This window comes from Corvus hawaiiensis, chromosome 5 (assembly GCF_020740725.1).
Source record: "Corvus hawaiiensis isolate bCorHaw1 chromosome 5, bCorHaw1.pri.cur, whole genome shotgun sequence".
Classification (NCBI taxonomy): Eukaryota; Metazoa; Chordata; class Aves; order Passeriformes; family Corvidae; genus Corvus; species Corvus hawaiiensis.
The window spans coordinates 11,329,070-11,350,164 of NC_063217.1; the positions used below are offsets into that span (position 1 = coordinate 11,329,070).

The 21,095-nt window shown below is 42.1% G+C and overlaps 1 protein-coding gene across 14 annotated transcripts in view; it reads left to right on the forward strand.

Moving 5' to 3' along the window:
• Positions 1-340: 340 nt before the first annotated feature.
• The window catches only part of ABLIM2 (actin binding LIM protein family member 2), a 133,525-nt gene continuing 112,770 nt past the window's right edge, over positions 341-21,095 (forward strand). For all 14 annotated transcript variants that reach the window (XM_048303546.1, XM_048303549.1, XM_048303550.1 and 11 more), the window contains exon 1: positions 341-421. In XM_048303546.1, the coding sequence (XP_048159503.1) occupies positions 406-421 (16 nt within the window). In that variant the 5' untranslated portion in view covers positions 341-405. The remainder of the gene's footprint in view (positions 422-21,095) is intronic.

The window sequence follows — 21,095 nt, forward strand, 5'->3', positions numbered from 1 at the left end:
CCGCAGGGCGAGGCAGGCCGGACGGAGCGGTGGCGGCCGGCAGGTGGGAGCGGGCTGCGGCTCCAGCGAGACCTGGGGGGAAGTTTCCGCGGGGCGGGGGATGCTGCAGCAGCTCTGCCCGCAGAGGCGGCGGGGCCGGAGCCACCCCCGGCCGCAGCAAGGCACGGAGGGGGATGTAGTCCGCGGGCGGCGGCGCGGGGCTGCCTACACTTCCCAAGGTGCTGCCGTGCCGAGCCGTGCCGTGCCGAGCCGAGCCGCGGCGGGACTGCGGGCGCCGGCACCTGGCGGCGGGGGCGGAGCGCGGCCCCGCTGCGCGGCGGCGGGCGGGGATGGAGCCGCCTGCGCGGGCGCGGTGACGGGCGGCGGCGGCGGCGGCGGCGGCGGGAGCGGCTCCTCCTGTGCGCCATGAGCACCGGCACAGGTAGGCGGGAGGGGGGGCGGCCGAGACCCCCGGTGCTGCGGGAGGGACATTCGCCGCTGCCCCGCTCGGGCGGCGAGGCACGGCACGGCACGGGCAGCGGCAGCCGGATAAAAATTGCTTTCCTAAAACCACCCGAAAATACGAGAATCTGGGTGTGCGCCTGTCGCGGGGGGAGCTGCCGCAGCCTCGGGCGCTGTCGGGCGGGAGGGGCTGCGGATCCGCCGCGGTGCGGGCGGCGGGACCCTGCGCGGGGACTCCGGCGGAGCCGCCCCCTCCCCGGGCGTCCCCCGCAGCCCCGGCCGGAGCCCAGCTGGACGGGCTGACCGGGCGCGGAGGGGCCGCCGTGTGTCCATCCTCCCGCTGGTACCCTGCGGCTCGGGGGTCTCGCCGCGGCCCCGCGGCCGACGTGCGGTGAGGGTGGCATCAGCTGGTGCCCCTGCCCGCCCAGCATCCCGAGTGGGAGCACACAGCTTTTCAGCCAGTGATATTTGGGGTAAAAGCCCGGCCTTTTCTGCTGGCCGAGATGCTGTGGTGATAGAGAAGGTGGATATTGAGGATGTGCCACGGAGCCCAAGCTAGGATTGCCGCCCAGAGGAATCCAGTTGCCCAGGGCAATACAAAAGTAATTTATCCTGTAATACATGCAGGATTTGAGAACTGACTTGGAACTGTATTTTTCAGCGATTCAGCATTCATCTGCGTTGTGTGTCGGCGGGGGGTGGTTGCTTCAGAGCACAGCTGATCGCAAAATATTACAGTCCTTAAGGCAAATGCAGGCTTGTGCACAGAGGAGAGGGGAGCCTTTGGGAGTTGGTTCTGTATTTCGTTTCTGAGGGTAACTGTGGCTGCTAAATATACTCTCTACCACAACAACAGGGAGAGGCTGAATAGCTACAATTATGTGAGGACTCTGTATGTCAACATGCTTAATCATACACATCCTCGCACCGAGCCAAGGGGGAGGGAGCCTGGTGCAAACAGAGAGGAGAACGAGCTCGTAGTTAGACACTGAGTGACCTGGGGTCAGGCACCTGCTGCAGATTTCAGCTGAAAACCTAGTCTGGCATTTCCTCGTGTTTGTTGATGGCATAAGTGCTTTCATGTGTGCTGATTGTCCACGTTCTCACACGGTCCGTGAGTGAAACATGTACTGCCAGCATGCCGGTCCTCTCTGTGGAAGTGCCCAGGTTGAGGCAGGTGTGCAGGTGAGAGCAAAGTAAGCATGTGTTGCAGGGTATTTAAACTACTCTAGAAATCCCAAGTCTGTTCCCTGTGTTTAAAGAGCATTGAGATTGTTAATAGGGATGGTAACATCTCCTTTGGCACTGATGAAATGCCAGCGCAGAATCCTTTCCTTGGTTGCCTGGCTATAATTTTGAACTGAAGAATATGAAATACTGAAAAATGTTTAAATTCTGTCCTGATAGAACTGAGCTTGGTAGAGGAAATATTGAAGTCCAAATTTTTATCTCTGTAATATTTTAAATGTCAATTAAATAGATTCTAAAGTGATAAATCCAGTAGGAAAGTTGGTGCAGAGGAGACTTGACACAATTCTATCTCAGTAATTGCTCCAAACGTGTTGTAAATGAAATAGCAAAAATGAACAGTGCCAAGATAAAAATAACATCCTGCCAAAAAAGAGAGTGGAAAAAACCCCTGAGAGTTCTTAGGTCTCATTTGAAAGAATAACTGGCAGTTTTAGGAGTTTTAGTTTTAAGTATAGGGTTAGCTTTGATGTTTCCAGATTTTGATTTTGCATGTCTGTGTGGGCTATGTAAACAACTTGCAATCAATTCTCTTGATAAATTAAATGTGAGGAGCCCATATCTACTCAGTAAAATCAATGGGAATTTTCCATTAACATTGATGGGGCAAGTATTGTACAACAAATTCAATGCCACAGTTTGTCTAAAATCACTGTTCCCAAAAGATTTCCATCAAAATTACTATGGAAAGGCTTTAATTCAAAGTTTGCTGTTTACTGTAACTTTCTGGTTCTGCAAAAAAAAAAAAAAAAATGCAGGTGCAGTGGGCTGTTAAAATCAGCCCCACACAAGATTCAACAAATTGTCACATGGTTTGGTAATCTAAGAGAAATCCCCAATATTTCTTTTACTCTTGAGATGGAGCAAACCATTGCGGATCTGCCTTATTACTCCAGAAACTTTTGTTCAGTCTGTCCCCTCTTGCACCAAGGCAACGCATGATTCACTGTCTGTATCACTGTGCTGTGACACTGCCTTGCCACTTTAACCATAGGATTTGGCATTAGATATAGAAGGGCTTATATTTGGTAAACGTGATGTAGCTTGTAATAAATTAATATAGGTAATATAATTTAAAGTGGTCAGTAGTACATGCATTGAACCATTGTTCTGATGAATGGACTGCAGACTCATGCTATAATTTTAAATCTAGAAAGCATATGATCATCTGGTATAGTAAGACACAGCTCAGATGCATTATTACATGTGTTGTAATTAGATTTTTCCACATATGATTTTCCTCAGCTGCCTCTTACATTCTTACCACTGATCTCGGCTGGAACTATTTCTAAGAAAGAGCCTATTCACTGCTTTTTGTACCTGGGAGAGTTACATGAAATGGTTGTGCTTTTAGGATACTAAAGGTAGTTCTAAGAGTTTATAATATGGTTTTCAGTCTAATAATTCAGTTCTTGGCCATCTTGAAATCATAGCAAGAACAGAGTAGGTTAAATATTCGAGACTGTGAAAATGAGGTTCTCCTCAATTCCCAGAAATAGGTTAACATGATGTCTACTATTTAAGTGCAAAAAGGGAATCACAGAGCTAATTACATAGTGGGTGAATTATCTTAGATTAGATTAAATTAAATGTCGTGACACAAATTCACACAGCTATTTAGTCTTTAAACCATTATATTAAAGGGACAATTTGATTGCATGGATCAGAGAGCTGCTAATCGAGTGTCACAGCCCAAATGGAGCAGGAATGTGGTGGCTCTGGTTACAAAAGAGGTTACTCAGGTCGGTCACACAGGGTCCAGCTCTGCTTGCAGATGATTAATTTCTTTTCAAAGTTCCCATGCAAGTATGCTGATAAGAATCCTCCCTAGAGACAATAGTTATGGTTGTTTCCGACTGTACTTTATTTTATACTCAGTTACAGCATTTTACTTTCAGCCCTTCATTCTGAGCACTGGTAAAAGAGCATTGAATTACTAGATAGGAGCACCAGGAGGTCAGCTTGCTTTGGAGTTTGCCAGCTAATGAATGTGTTCACCTTATAAGATACAATCCTACACATTTCATCATTAAACAAAAGTAGAACTACTTCATTTCATTGTCATTTAAGCCCAGTTTCCCTGAAAAAATAAACAACAATATATATTTCCTGATGGTATTTTCTTCCTCTGAGGTTGAATTGCATAGACTCTATTTAATTTCTTAGACTGTGAAAAACAGGAAGCTGTATCTTGGGATTCATTAAGGTTTTGGGGGATTCTTTATAGCTCTTAGGAAAACGGTTTCAGCTCAGTATATCTATCTTTTAAATGGCAGCATGTTCCTGGGTGGTGGAGACATACAGCACAGTTAGGAGAGGATGAAATAGGTCACAAGAGATTCTCAGGTGATGTCACATCAGCTGGTAACTCCTGGCTGCAGGACATCCTGTCTCCTGTCTCCATCCTAGTGGCCTTCACATGCTGCCCAAGTGCTGCAGCACATCTCTGGAAAGGTGGCTAGTTCTGCTTAACAAAACCCAGATATTTGGCTTTCTGAGTGAGGTCTCCTTCTTGCTGACTTCCCTGTTTGCAGTGCAGCACCTGCCCAGGTATCTGTTCACATCTGACTGCCATTGCAGTACGATGTACAGGTAGTTTTGCATCTCAGGACATTAATGCTTATGTACTTAATCCCCAGTAATTATCTTTGACATAAAAACATAGAGGGCTAAGAAATGTGAAGAAAATTGACAAATAAAAGCATGGCTATTGAGGTAACTTTTCTCTCTCTTCTTTATGCAATGGGCTGGCCAACATTCAAGGAGAAGTGAAGAAATCCTGGTTTTAGTTTTGTCCAATATGACAAACAGTTCCTCCTCTACACTACACAAATTCAGGCTTCAGCAATGAAATGCCTCTTTCCTGAATACTGTTAATTGTAAGCTCACTGCTGCATTTTCCAGTCCTGTAGGGGTTTGCTGGTGCCATTAAGTCAACTTTGGACCTTGGGTTCTCCAACCAAGCATCCAGCACTCACGATAATGAATTAAACATATTTGTGTTAAAAGGGCTTGTGCTGCATGGGGCTTTTAGAAGCAGTGCTCTGGAAGGGCCAGGATGAATGGGGGGCTCAGCCAGCAGAGCTGGGTCTCTGCAAGCCCAGCATCTGATGGAGGGCAGCACATGGGCCTTGGAGATTACTCGACAATTTGCTGGCTTGCTCTCTGCATCCTTAAATATAACCTTAAGGCAAACATTTCTGAATTTAGATTATTCCCTGTGTCAAGATCCATTAGCAGCGTGTCAAGGTCCATAACTGTTACTGCCTGAAACGTTGGAATGGTTTTTTTCCCAGCTTACTTGTTGATGCTTGTGCTCTGAAATCTAGATGGAGTATTGTTTTGCATGAAGCACAGTTATTTATTTTTCCATTTCAGACAAGAAATGTGAAATGAATAAAAACTTTGTTCAGTGAATATTTCTGTCAGCTTTAGGAGCCATTTTTCCCCTTTTCTCTGTAAAATGAAATCCTTCTACTGACATTAGTCAAATTGATCATTAACTATATTTTGAAGATTCTCCTGGTTTTGTAGGACAAGTTTCTTGATCTGTAGATGAAGGAAAACAAAGTCGAAAGGCAGGTGACCATGAAATACACACATTCCTGAATTGCAAGGGATCACTAGTGATGTTTTGAAAATACTTCAATGTTTTTAATTACAGGGGGGTTTTTTTGCTACTCAGAAACTGTTATTTTTAGGTTTAAGTAATGCTGTCACTGTAAAACAGTAACAGATTGCAGTTGCTCCTCATGGTGGATATGAAGAACTAGTGTGTAATCTTGGTTGTTGCTGCATAGTAGCTGCTCACGAATACAGCATCCAGTTCCTTGGGAAGTTTGCAAGTACCCCTTCTGTCAGTTCATTTCTAGCATGAGGCACTATGATACTTCAGAGGAAGATGAAATATGATTCTTCCATTTCATTTTTGCCAAGTTCATCTGATCTTCAGTGGGAAAAAGAAACATCCCTCACCTGTACTGGTTTATGGAGTGAAATAGCTGGATGCACCGTGCAGAAGGGGAGCACTAAGCATACAGTAGTTGTGTTCCTTCAAGTCTACTTCAGGCAGTGGCAAAGTAAGATTGCATTGCTCCGATACTGCTTGTATGGTAAAATTCATGGTGAAGTAAGAGTTAAAGTTTGATGCATATCATATGAAGAACAAGCCACAGAACCTGTTCTGCTTAAGTGTCAGGCAAGAGCTCTTGTCACTTTAAAAAATAGGTCATATACTTCCTTCTCCTCCTAAGTATATGACTTAGAGATTATATGACATAAAGTATATGACTTAGGATAAAGGGAATTTCAGAAGTGATTCACAAGGCTTTCAGAAGTTTACTAGTTGATGTCTAAATATATACTGAGATCTTCTCTGCTGAGCAACTCTGAGTGGGACTGAATGAATAGGCAGCCTTGTATGCAGGGATTCATTTGGAGAGTTCTTGATCAGAGACCACTTTGTTTTTTTCTTGACTTATTTTTACCTCTGTCAAGAGAGCTTATTGAGGTACATTTATAAATCCCAGATTGCTGTAAATTTTGCAGTTTAAAATCATGTGAATGCTCTAGAAGTAATGAAAAATACTTTGAGAGTTTCCTTTTTGTTTTTGTCTCAGTTCCCTTCATTTGCTTTGCTCTGTTTAAAAGTTCTTTCCCTCTCTTTTCCTGTTGGTGTTCTTGGTATTGCAAACTCAGCTGGGACCTGCAAGTCAAACAAGTTTTTCTGTTCTTTACCTTGTGAGAGCCCACTGAGGATTTTTGATTGAGTTCAGCTGGGAAGTTTGGCTTCATGGAGTCTTGTAGCGTTTGCTGTGGTCCTTCTTTTGGCTTTGTAATGCCAGCAGCATGAAGGCAATCGCTCGGTTACAGTTTTAGATGCAACACAGATAGAGAGGATCTAATGTTTAAGGTCACATATAATTGTGCACTGATACCAAAGGAAACCATAGAAATGGCTGTGTTGCCATTATTACCCTTGATGAGAGGAAGATAGGAATGGGAAAGGGTTTGCAGCGAAGTGCCTTAGCCGGGACACAAGGCAGTCGGGAACAGCTGGGGCTGCGTCTGTCTGTACCGCGAGTGTCTGGCAGTGGCTCCGGCACCTCACCCCTGTGAGTACTCGCACATATGCTCTCTGTTCTGCTGTGTGTTAACCTGGCTGCAAGTCAGGCTCAAGGAGTGCCAATTGCAGGGTTTCTGCCTGTGCTGTGAGCCTCGGTTTGCTCTGCAGCTCCTGCCCTGCTCAGACTAAACACAGCCCCGTGCTCTGCCACTGGCTTTGGGCAGTGACAAAGCATTCCTGGGTGCAGGTGATGGGTAAGTAGTGGTGATAAGGGAGGAGAGTTGTTTTGCACTGACCTTTCCATGACTCATAGTTTAACTCAGGTGTGATGTTCCCAACCCACTTGGTCAACAGAGTGCACCTACCAGGATTCATGCAGTGAGCATGATGGGGGAAGCTGCTGCACGCTTCTCTTGAGAGTGTGGCATGCAGGCAGAGGGGATGGAGAGGTCTGCCCTTGATCCACCTGGGAATTGAATTATGTCTTTCAACCCCTCGATGGCTGGGTAAAGTGGAGATGGAGCCAAGCTCCTCTCACAAAGGCATAGAAAAAGGTCAAGAAGCAACACTCAGAAGGGGTAGCAGGAGAAGTTCATGCTGGTTTTAAGGAAAAGTGAAATCCCAGTGAAAGAGCTTGAAGCAAGGAGGGTAGCAGAGGGACTGTGAAATGTTCAGCCTCTGAGATTTTCAAAATTTAATAGGCCAGGTTGCTCCAGCATTTGCCAAACTGAAGATTGACCTGCAGTCAGCTGGATCTCTGGGCATCTGGTCCAAAGTTTTCTGTGGGTATTTGAAACGGTCCTTAACTGTGACTGCAGAGTATCTGCTGTGCTGCTACAGAGATCTACTGGCAAATTAATCTTAAATGTTTTGTGTGGCCGTTTACTAACCAGTCTTCCTGGACATGTTTTGATGGCTCATTCCCGTCTTGGAAAATTGGAGGAAAACTAGTGTCAGCTGCATGTATGAACATTGGTAAGCTTTCCCTGTGGAGAAACAGGGTTTATGTATCACAAATCTGTTGGACAATTGCCTGAAGAGGCAGACCTGTCCTGTGGGTTACATATGTGCAGCTGCAGAGCCCCTCCTCAAATGGGATAGAGATTTTGGTGTGAAAATCTGACTCCTCCACTGCTGAGACTTTTGAGAAGCTCTACGTATCATCACCCATGGGTGAAATCACTGTGAACTGCTGTTTTTTTAATAGCTTTGAAACCAGGACATTTATTTATGTGCCTTTGTACAGAATTAGGTGCAAACATTTTAGCATCTTTGTTCTAATAGCCACAGGTTTTCATGGTACCAAACTAAGGTAACAAGCATCTCGCAGATTGCCTTAATGTGTTGTCAGGGAGAGCATAGCCAAAGCTTTTCTAGCATCTTCTTTAAGGCTTCTGTGTGTATCAGCCGTGAGACCTTTCGTGATTCTAAAACATGATAGATTGTGTTTCAGTTTGCTGACACACTGTCATGATTTCAGATCATTACACTGTTCTAGCTGGGATTGAATGCCTGTGTGGCCCAGTAGCATGTTTCCAGCTGTGCCCATTGTCCTGACCTGGGAACTAACTGTGACAGTGGCTTGTGTCCATCTTGGTCTTGTGTGTTTTTCAAGATGGTACTAAGGGATCATCACCTCAGATGATGAATTTTACCTTCTTTTTGGTAGTGTGGCCTAAATTTCATTGAATGCAGGAAGCCAGCTTAACAAAGTTCTGTTTCTATCTTAATAGAGCTTCATGACTTAGGAGAGCTACCCAGTGACATTGCTGTCGATTTGATTGTCTATGTTATTAATAGGATTTCACCTAAGAATAAAGCCTAGGTTGTGCTGAGAGCCCTTAACTTCTGTTACTTGTAAACTTGGGGTTAAATCATCTTTCTGGACTGAAGTCTGATGGTACATTTTCAGAAAAACTGCCGAAGCGATAGGCATATTTTGTGTTTCTGTCCATAGATCTATAATTCTAACTTGTGATATGCCTGAGTTTTTTTCCAAGGTCAAAGCTGACTTTTGATGGGAACGACTCAGGCTGTGTCCTGTGAAGTTTATGAGATTGGCGGTACGGGAGTGCTGCCAGCTCTGAGGAAATGCTCGGCTGAGCTTTCTGTGTCTTGTCTCTGAAGCACATAAGGTCTACATAGATCTAGAAGCATGCCATAGTCATGCCTATTTTAGAAAGCAGCAAACAGCACGAGCTGCAAATTTAAGTTGGCAGAAGAAGCCTGGCTGTTAAGCTACAGCTGTCAGAAACTGCCACAATGTTGGTTGGATACTTGATTTACCTGTCCTGCTAAGATGAAAGAAAGATGAAGCTTCTCAGAGCCTTTCTAAATACAAGGGTAATTAATATTTTTGGAAACATAAAGAAATCCTGTATATTGGAGGCAGACCTGGCTTCCATCCTAGTAATTTTACTATAGTACGTGTGCTTTGTAGATCAGTAATTATGTATTTATTAGAATGATGGATGCTTTCAGTATAGCTGTTTGCACTGTGGGCATCAAAAAGCACAAATATTTCAGCTCTGAATTTCATCTTTAATTCTAGTTACTTGTGTAAACTATTTTTGAGACACTGCCTAAGTTATGAGTCAAATTCAGTTATTAAACCATCCTGGTTTAATAACCATTCAGTTATTAAATCCTCTCCTTCTTCTCTGTGTAAATGGTTGATTTCACTCATATATCCCAATACTGAGTAGTTTGCAAAAGCAAAGTGTCTTCTTTCAAGACAATAAAAGGTATTGAACCTATCACTTCTCCTGATAGTTCATTTCTGTGCTTGTTACACTGCGTGCTTAGAAAATGCTGTACTGGTTTATGTTTTTGTAATTAAAAAATAGTTTGGGTTTTTTTTCCCTTATTGAACGTGTTTTCCCTAAGTGAATCTGTGAACCTTTTTTAAGGAGTTGCACATGCATTGTTGCTTAGAGAGACCTTAGCAGTGGGTAAACAACAAACCTTGACATTTTAAAGGAAGATTCCTACTCTTAGCTTGCCTTGTGGCTCCGTGCTGTGGATCTGGAAGGCAAATCATGTCTCTTGTGCTGGAAGGCAAAGGACTGAAGTTTAGATAGCCCCCCTGAATTTTCTAGGGAAATCATTGTGACTGTGCTGTGCAAAAAATATATTATGTGGACATTATTTCTATTGCATTGATATTATGGTACCATGAAGCATTAACAATTACCAAAGAACCTAGATTGGTCACAGGCTACCTGGCATTTCACCTTGGCAGCTCTGTGTAGCACTGGAGCAGTGGGGAGGGAGCACTTTGGGTGGGCAGTAGGAGCTGCACATCCACAAAAGTCATTGTACTGACCCATAAACAAGTCACCCTACGTGTTCCACTCCTTCCTGTCTCGAGGCTGCTTCCAACATGGCCCTTGACTCTCACTGTCAGTGTTAAGATCTCTTTTTATCAATGTATTTCAACTTTTTGTTGCATACTTCTGTGTAAGCATCCTAAAATGCTATAGCTTAAAGAAAGCATTAATGCAATAAATGATTGGAAAACCTTTAAATACAAATAATGTAATTGTTACAATAATTGCTGTTATATTAATATTCCCTGTATTTTTTCTGACTGCAGTTTATATTGTTTGTAAACTATTGAGAGGAGATCCTGTCCCTGGCTTTGTGCCATAGATAAACAGTTGTATTATTTTTAATTACAAACTAAAAGATAAAATCTTATCTTTAGGAAAATTTTGCCATATTTTGCAGGAACCCCTTCCTTTTTTGGCAGGACGTATCACATTTATGTTCTCTGATGTCAGGGCTTCTTTTTGGTAGAATTTCATTACAGTACTCTTGGTGCTGCATATTTTTGTAAATATATTTAGCTTTTTAATAGTATTTTTGGTCAATTGACTGCAAAGCTCTCACAAGAGAATGGGATTTGCTTGTGCACACAGAACTGAGAAGAGATTTGTGACTTGTGTTGGGTAGGATTAGTAAAGTGAAGAAGAATCTGAAATACCAAAGTCTGAATTGAATGTTCCTTCTGTTCGGTCACTCTGACTTTACATGTGTAAGACTTAATACATTTTGGGTTATTTTTGGCATTGGCACGAGTGGCTGATGTTTGCCTGCAGATGTAAGAAAGGAAAATTAAAGGTTAATTTGTTCGCCATCTTCCCCTAAGTTTTGAAAATAATATCTGGTCCTTAGCTTATCCAGCAGCTCAAGGAGGGAGGGAGGGAAGAGTTGGGCTTTCAGAACCAACTGCAACAAAGCCAGTTTTCCACTGCTAACTCCATGTCCCTGACATCCTAAATATTCCTGCCCTTGATTTTTGTTTCCCTCTGGATCATATCCATGAGGAGATTTCATTTCAAAAAGAAACCAAGATTGCAACTGATGTCACCCATCAGATAAAACTGCACATGTAAAATACTTAAAAAAAAAAAATAAACCTAGAACCTAACCCTGGAAAATGTTTGGGTTTTTTGTTTTTTTTTTGTTTTTTTTTTTTTTTTTACGTGGTGGGAAAAGGCAGCATGTGCTGGCACCCAGGCTGGGAGCGTGCAGCCCCACCAAGGAATCTGTGCAGCCCACAGTGACGCCTGTCGCAGCAGACCCCTGCCAGCAGCTGTCACTGTCACTTGCCAGTTCTTTAAAGCTCTTTAAAGGTGGCATAACGTGGCAAAGAGATAACGTGCAGCTTTTTCCTCTAGAGGCAGGCTTAAGTTAATATTTCCCCAAAGGCCAGGGTTACAGATAAGTGCAGCAAAGTGGAAAAGCTCCGGGTTTCTCTGTGCTCACCCATCTCCCTTTCCCAGCTGGGTAGGGAGGCTGGGGTTTCAGGCAACTTTCCAATTTTTCAATTTGTGCAGCTTTCATCAGTTACAATCACATAGATACGATAGGTAATTTACAAAATATTTATGATCCATTCCAGGTCACACAGATGGGACGTGTCAGCTTTTGTATCCCCCAGTGATACAAAAGCTGAGTTGTTGGGGTGAAGATCACTTCAGTTCTGAGGGCTGATACTGAGTCAAGCTTCTTTACTGAGTACGTTTGTCTAGATAAAGGGAACCAGCTCCTAGCCACACATGGCACTCCTCTTTAAAAGACACTGAAACAACCAAGTCCATCTTAAAAAAACCTGACCCGAGTGCACCGTGCTGATTGTATCCCATTGCTCCCTGTTTGGATGCATCAGATTCCTGTGTTCATTTCTGTGCCAGCAGGTTTTGATCATTTCATCATTCCAGAAGAGTGTCACTGCTGGTATAATTTGATTGTTGGGGGAAGAGCATATGCCTAATGAGAACTATTCCAAGGAGAGTTGGAGCAGACAGGCCACAGGGGGTGTCTGCTGGGCACCAGCACAGGGTGGTTATGAAGAACTGTGTTGCTGAACACACTCCTTCCAGCTTTTTTGTTGTTAGAAGCCTTTTGATGCCATTTGGCCTTTGTTCCAGAGGTGGCTCGCAGTGGGTTGTGCCTGCACCTGTTGTGCAATGGGCCATTGCAGTCTCAGTGAGGAGTGGCTGTTTGCCCACCATCAAGTCAGATGAACCTGCTGTAAAGCAAAACACAGACAGGTATTTCTTTGCAGGAATTCCTCAATATCATGAAACATCATCCTTTAACTGGGTTTACAAGCACAGAAGCATGTTTCAGAAGCTGTGTTTTTAAAAGTGCACTCCAAAATTTTGATTTTATATTTCAGTTTAAGAAGTTCATGAGGGTTATTTGCAGAGCTGCTGACATGAGCCCACTGGTGAAGCAGCAGCCAGCCCTGCAGTCCCTGTAGGAAAGGCCTGTCACAGTACAATGCCTTACCCAGATCATCAGGGTAAGGCACTGGCAAATTGAATGTGTCTTATGTGTGCCCAGAGTCTCAAGAAACCAGACGTGCTAATGCAAGGGATGCTAACTTATCAAAGGGCTGCAGCTACGAGCAAGAGGATTAATTTTACTAATACATGCTTAGAGTTCGTCAGGCTAATAAGGCTCTGCAACATCTCTTGTGAATCCACAGAAAGGTTCAGTGGATGAAGTTCAGACTTCATATTGCTCCTTCAGTTGGAAATGTGCAGCGTTCATCTTTACAGCTTGGAATTCCTCATTTGTAGAGCTCATCATAATGTTGTAAAAATTATTCTAAAATTGATTCTATAAAAGTTTTTGAGATGAATAATCTTCAGGTTCAAGACTAGCTGTACTGTCATGTATAATCCCATTGCAGCATAAGGAGCTATGTATTCATATAAGAAATAAAAGTTCATTCCGTAGTTATTAAAACCTGCTCTTACCTTAGAATTGGAATTTTGAAGAATATTTTTTGAAAAAGTTTGATTCAAATAAGACTATTTAGATTTCAGATTTCTTTTCAATACTATTACTCAGAGACCCATTCCAAATATAGCTTTGGTCAGCTTTCTTATGTAGACACAGACATTAAACTGTTATTCCTTGAAGGTAAATCCCCAGAGCCCCTTCATTTATGAATTATTGTGCTACAGATTGTTAACGGAATACATTATAGTGGAAGTTTTATCTGCATCTGTCTTATGTAATTTAATGCAAATAAATTGTAGATAAATATGCTAGGACGTTAAATGTTTATTTGTGATAATAATTCTGTTTATTCAGCTTGAGGAAACTGGAGGTAAAGTTAAGAGTACTATTAAAAGGAAGCAAGAAAACAGGTTTTAATTATGATTTAAAGTAAAATAAGCAAATAAGTCTAAAATAAAATGTTTAAAGATTGCGGTAGGTTGCTGCAGTGGTACATTAACATACTAAACTATTTTGAATGTGACACATTTTCCACATCAGAATTAAACAAATAGCAGCTTAATACATTAAGTCATTTCAGTGACATCTGCTTTGTCAGTTGCCTACAGGCTGGAAAATGAAGCATTATGGAAAAAGATACACAGATGGATCCAGTGGATCAGGATTTGCTCCAAGTGGTGGAGGGCTTGGGGCCAGTTCTGGGTCCCTTGGTACCAGCCATATTGGTGAGATGCTTTTGGCCCCTGCCTTGGTTTGGCACAAGATGCTCAGCTGTGGGCATTGTCACCACTGTCCTATTTCCCCCACCACAGCAGTAAAATCGGTGAGTGGAACAAGGAGGCCATTTCTGTTGTTTCCAAGAGGAATATCACTTGCTGTGGAAGTATTCTTTTTCTTTTTTTTTTTCCTGAATATTTTTTCCATTCCTTGAGGCTACACTGGTGAGTGGAACTACCCTGTCAGCTCTTCCCAACACCCTGGGAAGGTCTCTTCAGACCAAAACTCATGTGATTGGTATTCTTTCTCCAAAGCAAGGTGTTGTAGTGTATCTCTAGCACTTTAAAGAAATAAATACATAAATACCTTTTATAGAAATAAAAAAAATACTATAATATCATCATTTTACAAGCAGAAGCCAACACCTTATGTGTATGACTGAGATCTATAAATTAGGCCATGTATGTATACAAGAACATTAAGGGGAAAATCACAAGCAGTGGCATCCATAATCCTAAGTTGGAACAGAAATTGGAGCCTCTTTTTTACCATTTGCATTTTGTTTATGTTGTTCATACTGGAAAGGGATGAGAAGACTTTCTAGAATGTTAAAAACTTTTAACCTTTTTCTGAAACTATGACAACTAGAATCAAATTAATATAATAAAAAAAACTAAAGAACAGATTGCTGCACAGTCACATATCTCTGAGGGATGGTACTTAATTTAAAACAACAAGTATTTCAAGGCTGTGATAGAACTTTGAGGCTTAACAATACTTCTTATATTTCAGTCAAAACTCCCAGAGCTCCCATATGGAAGAGTCAGCCAAAATTCACAGTGCAGCCAGATTAGCAGTGTTAATCACATTGCCCGTTTTTTAAATTGCAAGGAACCTGGGCAGGGTGTAGAGGCTGGAAACTGGATACCTGTGCAGTAATACCTGTGATCCCGCGGATATATTGCTAGGTGGGATTGGTATTTACTGTCTCAACAAAATCTCTGCTTCTAAGGCAAGTTGCAATGTCAAATGTGTAACTTTGCAAGCCGCCTTGGTTTCTTTGTACGTTTGGTGTGTGCATAGATTTAAAAACAGTATGGCTGCTCTGTTTCTGCTGTGAATTTTTGATGGTGGGATCACCAAGGTCACTGTATCTCATATTTGGTTTGTAAGGTCAATCCTTGGGTCAGGCTGCTGCAAATCTACATATTTGTTGTGACTGATAACACTGTGGGACAATAAATTAATTATGACATATCTAAAAAAAAAGGCATTCATTTAGCCATTTAAACATAAGTATAATATTAGCTTCTATTCTTTTAGACTCCAGTGGTCTAAAGCTACATGTTCAGATGAGAAATGTTGACACCCCCCTAAGGGCATTCCAAGTTCCTTTACGGCAGATCCAGACAGAAGAGTTTTGCTTTGTTACTTAGGATATATGATACTATGATGGAAGGTGGCTGTGTAAAAAAACCTGGATGGGCAAGATGCTGTGAGTTAAAGGTGTTCAGCACCTTTGAGCTGGGCCAGCTTTCGAAGGATGCAAAATACGGGTTTGGAAGGCTAGTTTTAATCACCCTGCCTTAAATGGTGTGTCCTCACTCACCTGTGATGGTGTTCGTGTTAGAGAGGGATTTTACAGAGATCTGTTTTGCTGTCATGCCAGGGTCCTGGTGCTGTGAAGAAGTGGAACTGGTCTGTGGACAGGCTGCCTGGATGGGCAGAGGCTGGATGTACGAGGAGAGTCTGCAGGAGCCAGGCTCCTTTGGGAGGCTGAGGGAGAACATCAATGTCTTCATGTCCCACTGCGGGGTTGGAGAGAGGATGGACCCAGGCTCTGCGCAGAGGTGTGTGACAAAAGGACAGGAGTCAACCCCATGTCAGCTTGCAACATGGCAAGTTCTGATTAGGTATAAGAGGAAACAAAATTCCCAAGAAGATTGCAAAGCGCTAGAGCAGGGAAAGTGGCAGCCTTACATACTTGGAGGTTTGAGATTTGGATGGGATGAGGCCCTGGGCAACCTGATCCAGTGGGATCTGTGCTGAGGAGGAGGCTGGCATAAATGACTTCCAGAGGTGCCTTCCAACCTAAATTATTCTAGTTCTAAATATAGCGTGTGGGAGTGCTAAACTTGACTTCGGCATGATTAAAATTACATTTAAAGCTAAAGCAGGACAGCAAGACAATGCTTCTGGAACTCTTGTGCAGCACTTCCAAAAACACAGGTGCACGTACATTGCCAGTGGAAGCTCAGTTATTCTGAAGCAGTGTTATACCAGAGAGTTACTCAGTGATTTTAAAACCATAGCTATGTCTCAGAGTGTGTGTGGTGCTTACATGTGCCTTGTAAGAGGTCAGATTTATTTCTACGGGTCACAAACTGAATGGATTCGAGGCTCCTAACTCCCATTCTGTGACAGATAATTAAAAGATCTAATCTCTTATACAGCTGACCTGAGAATAAATTTCTAATAGTCTGTGGATTTGCTGCACAGCAGAGTATACATCTTCTCATTTATAATTTCATATGTTGTTAGTACAGCTAGGCCAACTTTGAGATAGTGTCTTGATTTAAAGTTGAATCTTGGGACCTTTATTTTCTTTTTGATGGAATGTAAAATATATAAGGAATTCCTAGATAGGAGAGGTAGAATCTCAGTAGTATAAACTGTCTCTAAAATGATAGCAAAACATACTGAGGAAAAAGAGCTTTTATTTAAAGATAGAGCAATTTCAAGTTTTAAAAAGCAGACTTTATTTTATTACATTTTCTAATTATGTCCATACCTAATCATACAACTAATAAAAGGATTTATATTTGCCAAAGTTGAGGTTTAGCATATAAGTATTAAGGCTTTTGAGTATGTCTGAGTGTGTTTGAAATGTTTTGGATCAGTGCTTTAAATAAAATTAAATCTTACTGTGTGAGTAGAATAATAAACTTTAAAGTGATTGTTATAATTCTACCTTTGTACAAATGTAATCTCACTGGTTGAAAAGAGAGCATACAAAATGAATGGAAAGGTCCATCTCAGTAGGTTTCCAGGTGATAATAATGAGTTTATTTTCTGTCTTTTCCCAGTTTCTGGTAATTGCTAGCAGACCAAATAGGGCAGTGGGAAATCTGTCAGTCTGGAGCGTCTTTGGGGACCTATGTTATAGAGCAGAGATGCTCTATGCTGTAGAGTGTCCATCTCTATGCTGTAGAGTTGGACACTTAGGCTGCTTGTCTAGAGGACAAAGAGAGAACTTCCAGCAATTTTCCTTTACTGGTGCTAAGTGGAACTCACAACTGTAATTGACCTAATCAATTTGTAAGTAAGTGTTGATTACAGCTGTATGGATATAACCATCCTAGCAGACCGTCAGCAATGGGGCTGAAGGCAGGAATTAGGTGGCAGATTTGACCTGCAGCTGGAAAGAAAGTTAAATGGAGGTTTAAAAGAAGCAAATTGTGAAGTGCAGCAGAAAATAATCTTGAACTAGAGGTGCAGGGATTCTGCTGCTTTCTCAGGAGCCATGCTGAATGGCCTAGTATTAGTGGTGTATTTCTAAATCAAGATAATATTATTGCTGTGTGTATAGAAAAACTCCATGACACTATCTTGGCAAAAGAATATTTATCAAAAAAAATCCTATATTTTTAGATAGTAATTGTAAAATGGCACAGTATTACTCTTCTTTTTTTTTTTTCAAATGGTTAACTAGCCTTTGGGGCACTTTTTATTGTTTTGGTGAAGGAGAAGAACTGACAACAAATGCAGGTATTCCTTGCAAAATTACATTTTCTCAAGAAAATAACATGAAGAAGGGCCTATTTTGTGTGATAGCAGGGCCCAAGAACAGGTAGACGTCTCCTGCTGTTTCTCCACTCTAGAGAACCTGTCGTTGTTCTCTTACTATTGAAAATAGTAGTTGGTGGGGTTTGCCTTTCCCCTGGTCCTTTTCTTTCCTCAGTACCACATCTGTGTTGGCCAGCAATTCCCAGGTATTTGTATGCAGGGGTTTTGTATTGTTTTACAAATCTTCCCCTAGAGAGGCAGCTTTGTTATTTTTTCTTTGTTTTTCACTTAGTCTGTAAAGTTTTTATATGAGTCTACATTAAAAATACAGTTTACACATTTATTTAATATTTGGTTATATCCTGAACTTGTGTAATCAGCATCTGGAAGTAAGAGTTTGTAACATTGTGAAACTACTCAGAAAGAGAATTTCTTCTTCCAGTGCCTAATTTTAAAGCTGAGAGATTAAAGATGTTTCATTTTTATTAAGCAGTACCACACATTGTTAGTTTTTGCCCAAGAGAAATGCTTAAACCATTAAATATTTTATCTCTTCTTTGAATAAAATATATTTGCACATTGTTCCATATACAGTGTTCTCACTGAGTGATTTTGTTTGGGAATTAGTAACTCTTCTGATGAAATTTGCATTGCTATTGGCAGTAGCATTTCAGGAAACTCTAGCAAACAATGGAAGGCTGACGTTTTACCTGGTCTCTGTATAAAACTCATGTTTGCACAGAGGGAAGAATTGAAAGCTTGTTCCTTTGAAGATTACAGCTGCCACTGGAGAAAATGCCATGCTAGTCTTACTCATAGTGCTGTGGAAATAAGAAGGTGCCCAAAAGCATTGTTGTTGTGAACTCAGTGGTACAATGCAAGGCAGTTAAACCTGTCTGCCCTGGGCTCTAGTGGGGTGTCTGACAGGGAACCTGTGACATGATGGGGGTCATCAAGCTTGTATGGCTTGGAGCATGAGTGGAAGTCATTGTTCTGTGCCAGACTGAAATTCAAACCAGAGTTTTCAACTCTGTTTCGGCTCAGTGTTGGAAGAGGGACTAAAATTGAGATAGCAGAATTTCTAATGCTTAGTGATACATAAAATCCTACTAATAGAATCACTTAAAAGAGTTGGGACTGATTTGTGATTGACAGTATGAAAAATGTTGTTAGAATGACTGAGTCTGGAAGGTAGGTCAAATTAAGGATTTCTGCAAGTCATGGTGGCTAATTCAGAGTTTTCTGCTTTTGACACCTAAGGTCTCATTGGCTGAGAGAGCGAGTTGGTTGTCAGTAGAGAGAAGCACTTCCACAAGATCTCATTTTGCACAGCCCCAGTGATAGTTGTAGCTAAAATTATTACAGAGTAAGGATTGGATTGCATTAAGGAATTGTTCCTAGTTCTCTGCTTTTTTAACACATTAGCTCTTACTATGTCCTTTTCTAGCTCTTATGTAAGAAACTGTATTGCTGAGATAATTCAATTGCATCATACAATTTTTCATACCCTGAGGACCCCATCAGTCTTTTCATGGAGTTGCATATCATGCTTTGAATATGAAATTAATACTCACTGCTTCCAGCTCCATCAGTTTAACTTTATTAGACTATGTTTTTCTTAGGTACCTTGCTCAGTGCTACAGTCACATCTGTGTTTTAAGAGAGTACCTAGAAAAGCAAAATAACTTTTTAAATTTCAGGCCTGTTCCTACAGAAACACTATTAAAATGAAAAAGTTTTAAGGTCCAGATAATGACAGTGCTTAGCAGTGCAGAAAAACAAGTTATACAGGAGAGAATGTTGATTTCATTCATTACAAAGCAGAATTGTCCTTCTTTAATTCAGTGAGAGCGGGGCTGTCACTCCAAATGATAGAGAGAAGTGGGATGTGATAGAAAGAGTATTTACCATCTGAGTCATCATTTACTTTAGGAGTATTTGCACTGGGAGGAGATTTATCTTTGTTTATATTCTGTTTTGGAAATAAACTCTGGAAACATGCTGTGGTAGCATGGATCACTTGTTTTTCCTGTGTGTTGCATTAAGCTAAAGTTGGGCTTCTCTTTAATTAAAGCTGTTACTTTTCTGTGATGCTCTGGGAGCAGAGCAAAGCCAGACTGTGCTCTGGTGCTCCTTTGGTACATGGTGAGCAGTGGGGAAGGGTGAACAGAGCTCCCATGTGTTGCAGCCCTGGGAAACAGTAAGGGAGACTCCCTTTCTTCAGCAACGTGGTTGAACGAACATGTGAAGAAACTGTGTGCCCAGGAGAAGGATTGAAGCTGGGGAAAGGAGACATTAAGGGGAATCAGGGAGAAGCATTTGTGGAAAAATAGAGCTAAATTAGGAATAAATGGACCTGGTTGCGAGTAGGTTGGCTATCGGGTATTGTCCTGTTCTGGATGAGCCCAGCACTTCATGGCCATAGCCTGTCCTCTGTTCTTAAACTGTGTGTGCGTTTGGTGGGGCTCCATGTGCTTATTGGGCGCCTTGCTGGCTGTGTGTGGGACACATCCCTGCACCCCATGGTCCCCCAGATTTGGCTATGCATAATTTATCCTGTTTCTATATAATGCCAACTGGCCAAAGAGCAGCCATCGGTGCAAAGACCAAACCCATATGTAAGCGACCGTCTCACGTGGGGTAGTGGAAGGGAGCCTGAAGTGCTTAAGGAGGGAGGACTGTGAGTGCAAACAGCCTCAGAGCCATGCATAAAGCAAGAAGGGGATGTGGTAGGATGTGTCGTGGCACGAGCTGGGTCCTTGAACAGCTGTGTCCATGATGGCCCAACAGCCCACGTCTCGCTTCGGCAGCATGTAGGTCAAGGGACAGCATCCTGCGTCATCGCCGTCTTAGTAGGTTGTTATTAAAGGCTCGAATTGGTAGGATTATTGGCAATTGGAGCAGCTTGCAGCCAGATGAAACTCCTGGTTTCCTTGCCCTTGGGAGGAGGAGGAGGAGTGACCTACATCTGCCCAGGAGGCTGCCAAGCTCCACCTTGCAGTGACTTGCTAGGCTTTTCTCTGTTAGGGACAGAGATAAAGGCTTCTCTTGAGACAGGGGAAAATAAAAGGTTCTTGGTGTTCGCCAGGCCTTGGCTACAATTTTAGATTAATTGTATGTTTTGTGTAGAATGTAAGGAATTAAACAGGTTCAGTGGCTGGATGGGGAATAGTGGGCTTTAGGATCTCCTGACCACACACTGTTCACTTGACACAATAAAGATACTTTGTGTTTCAACCCCCTTGAAATCAGGGGAGTGAGGTTAGTGTGGAATTTGGCATGGGATTTTCGTCTGTCCTTCACTGAATTGCATTTCTGTACATTACCTGGGAAAAATGCCGTGCAGTATCTTTCTCTTTATAAATAAGACATGATTTTATCAGATGATGTTGCTGCTTCCCCTTCTGTCTGTAAAAGGTGAATATAAAGTTTCAGAACAAAATATTTAGTTTGAACTCATTTGCTGTCTGAATAAGATGCTGGTTTGCAAATTAAGCAACTCAAAACTTGGTCAAAAAGCATGTTGTGTAGATATGTCAAAAATGTTCCTGTTGGTAATAGAACTGTTAGATGCAGAACT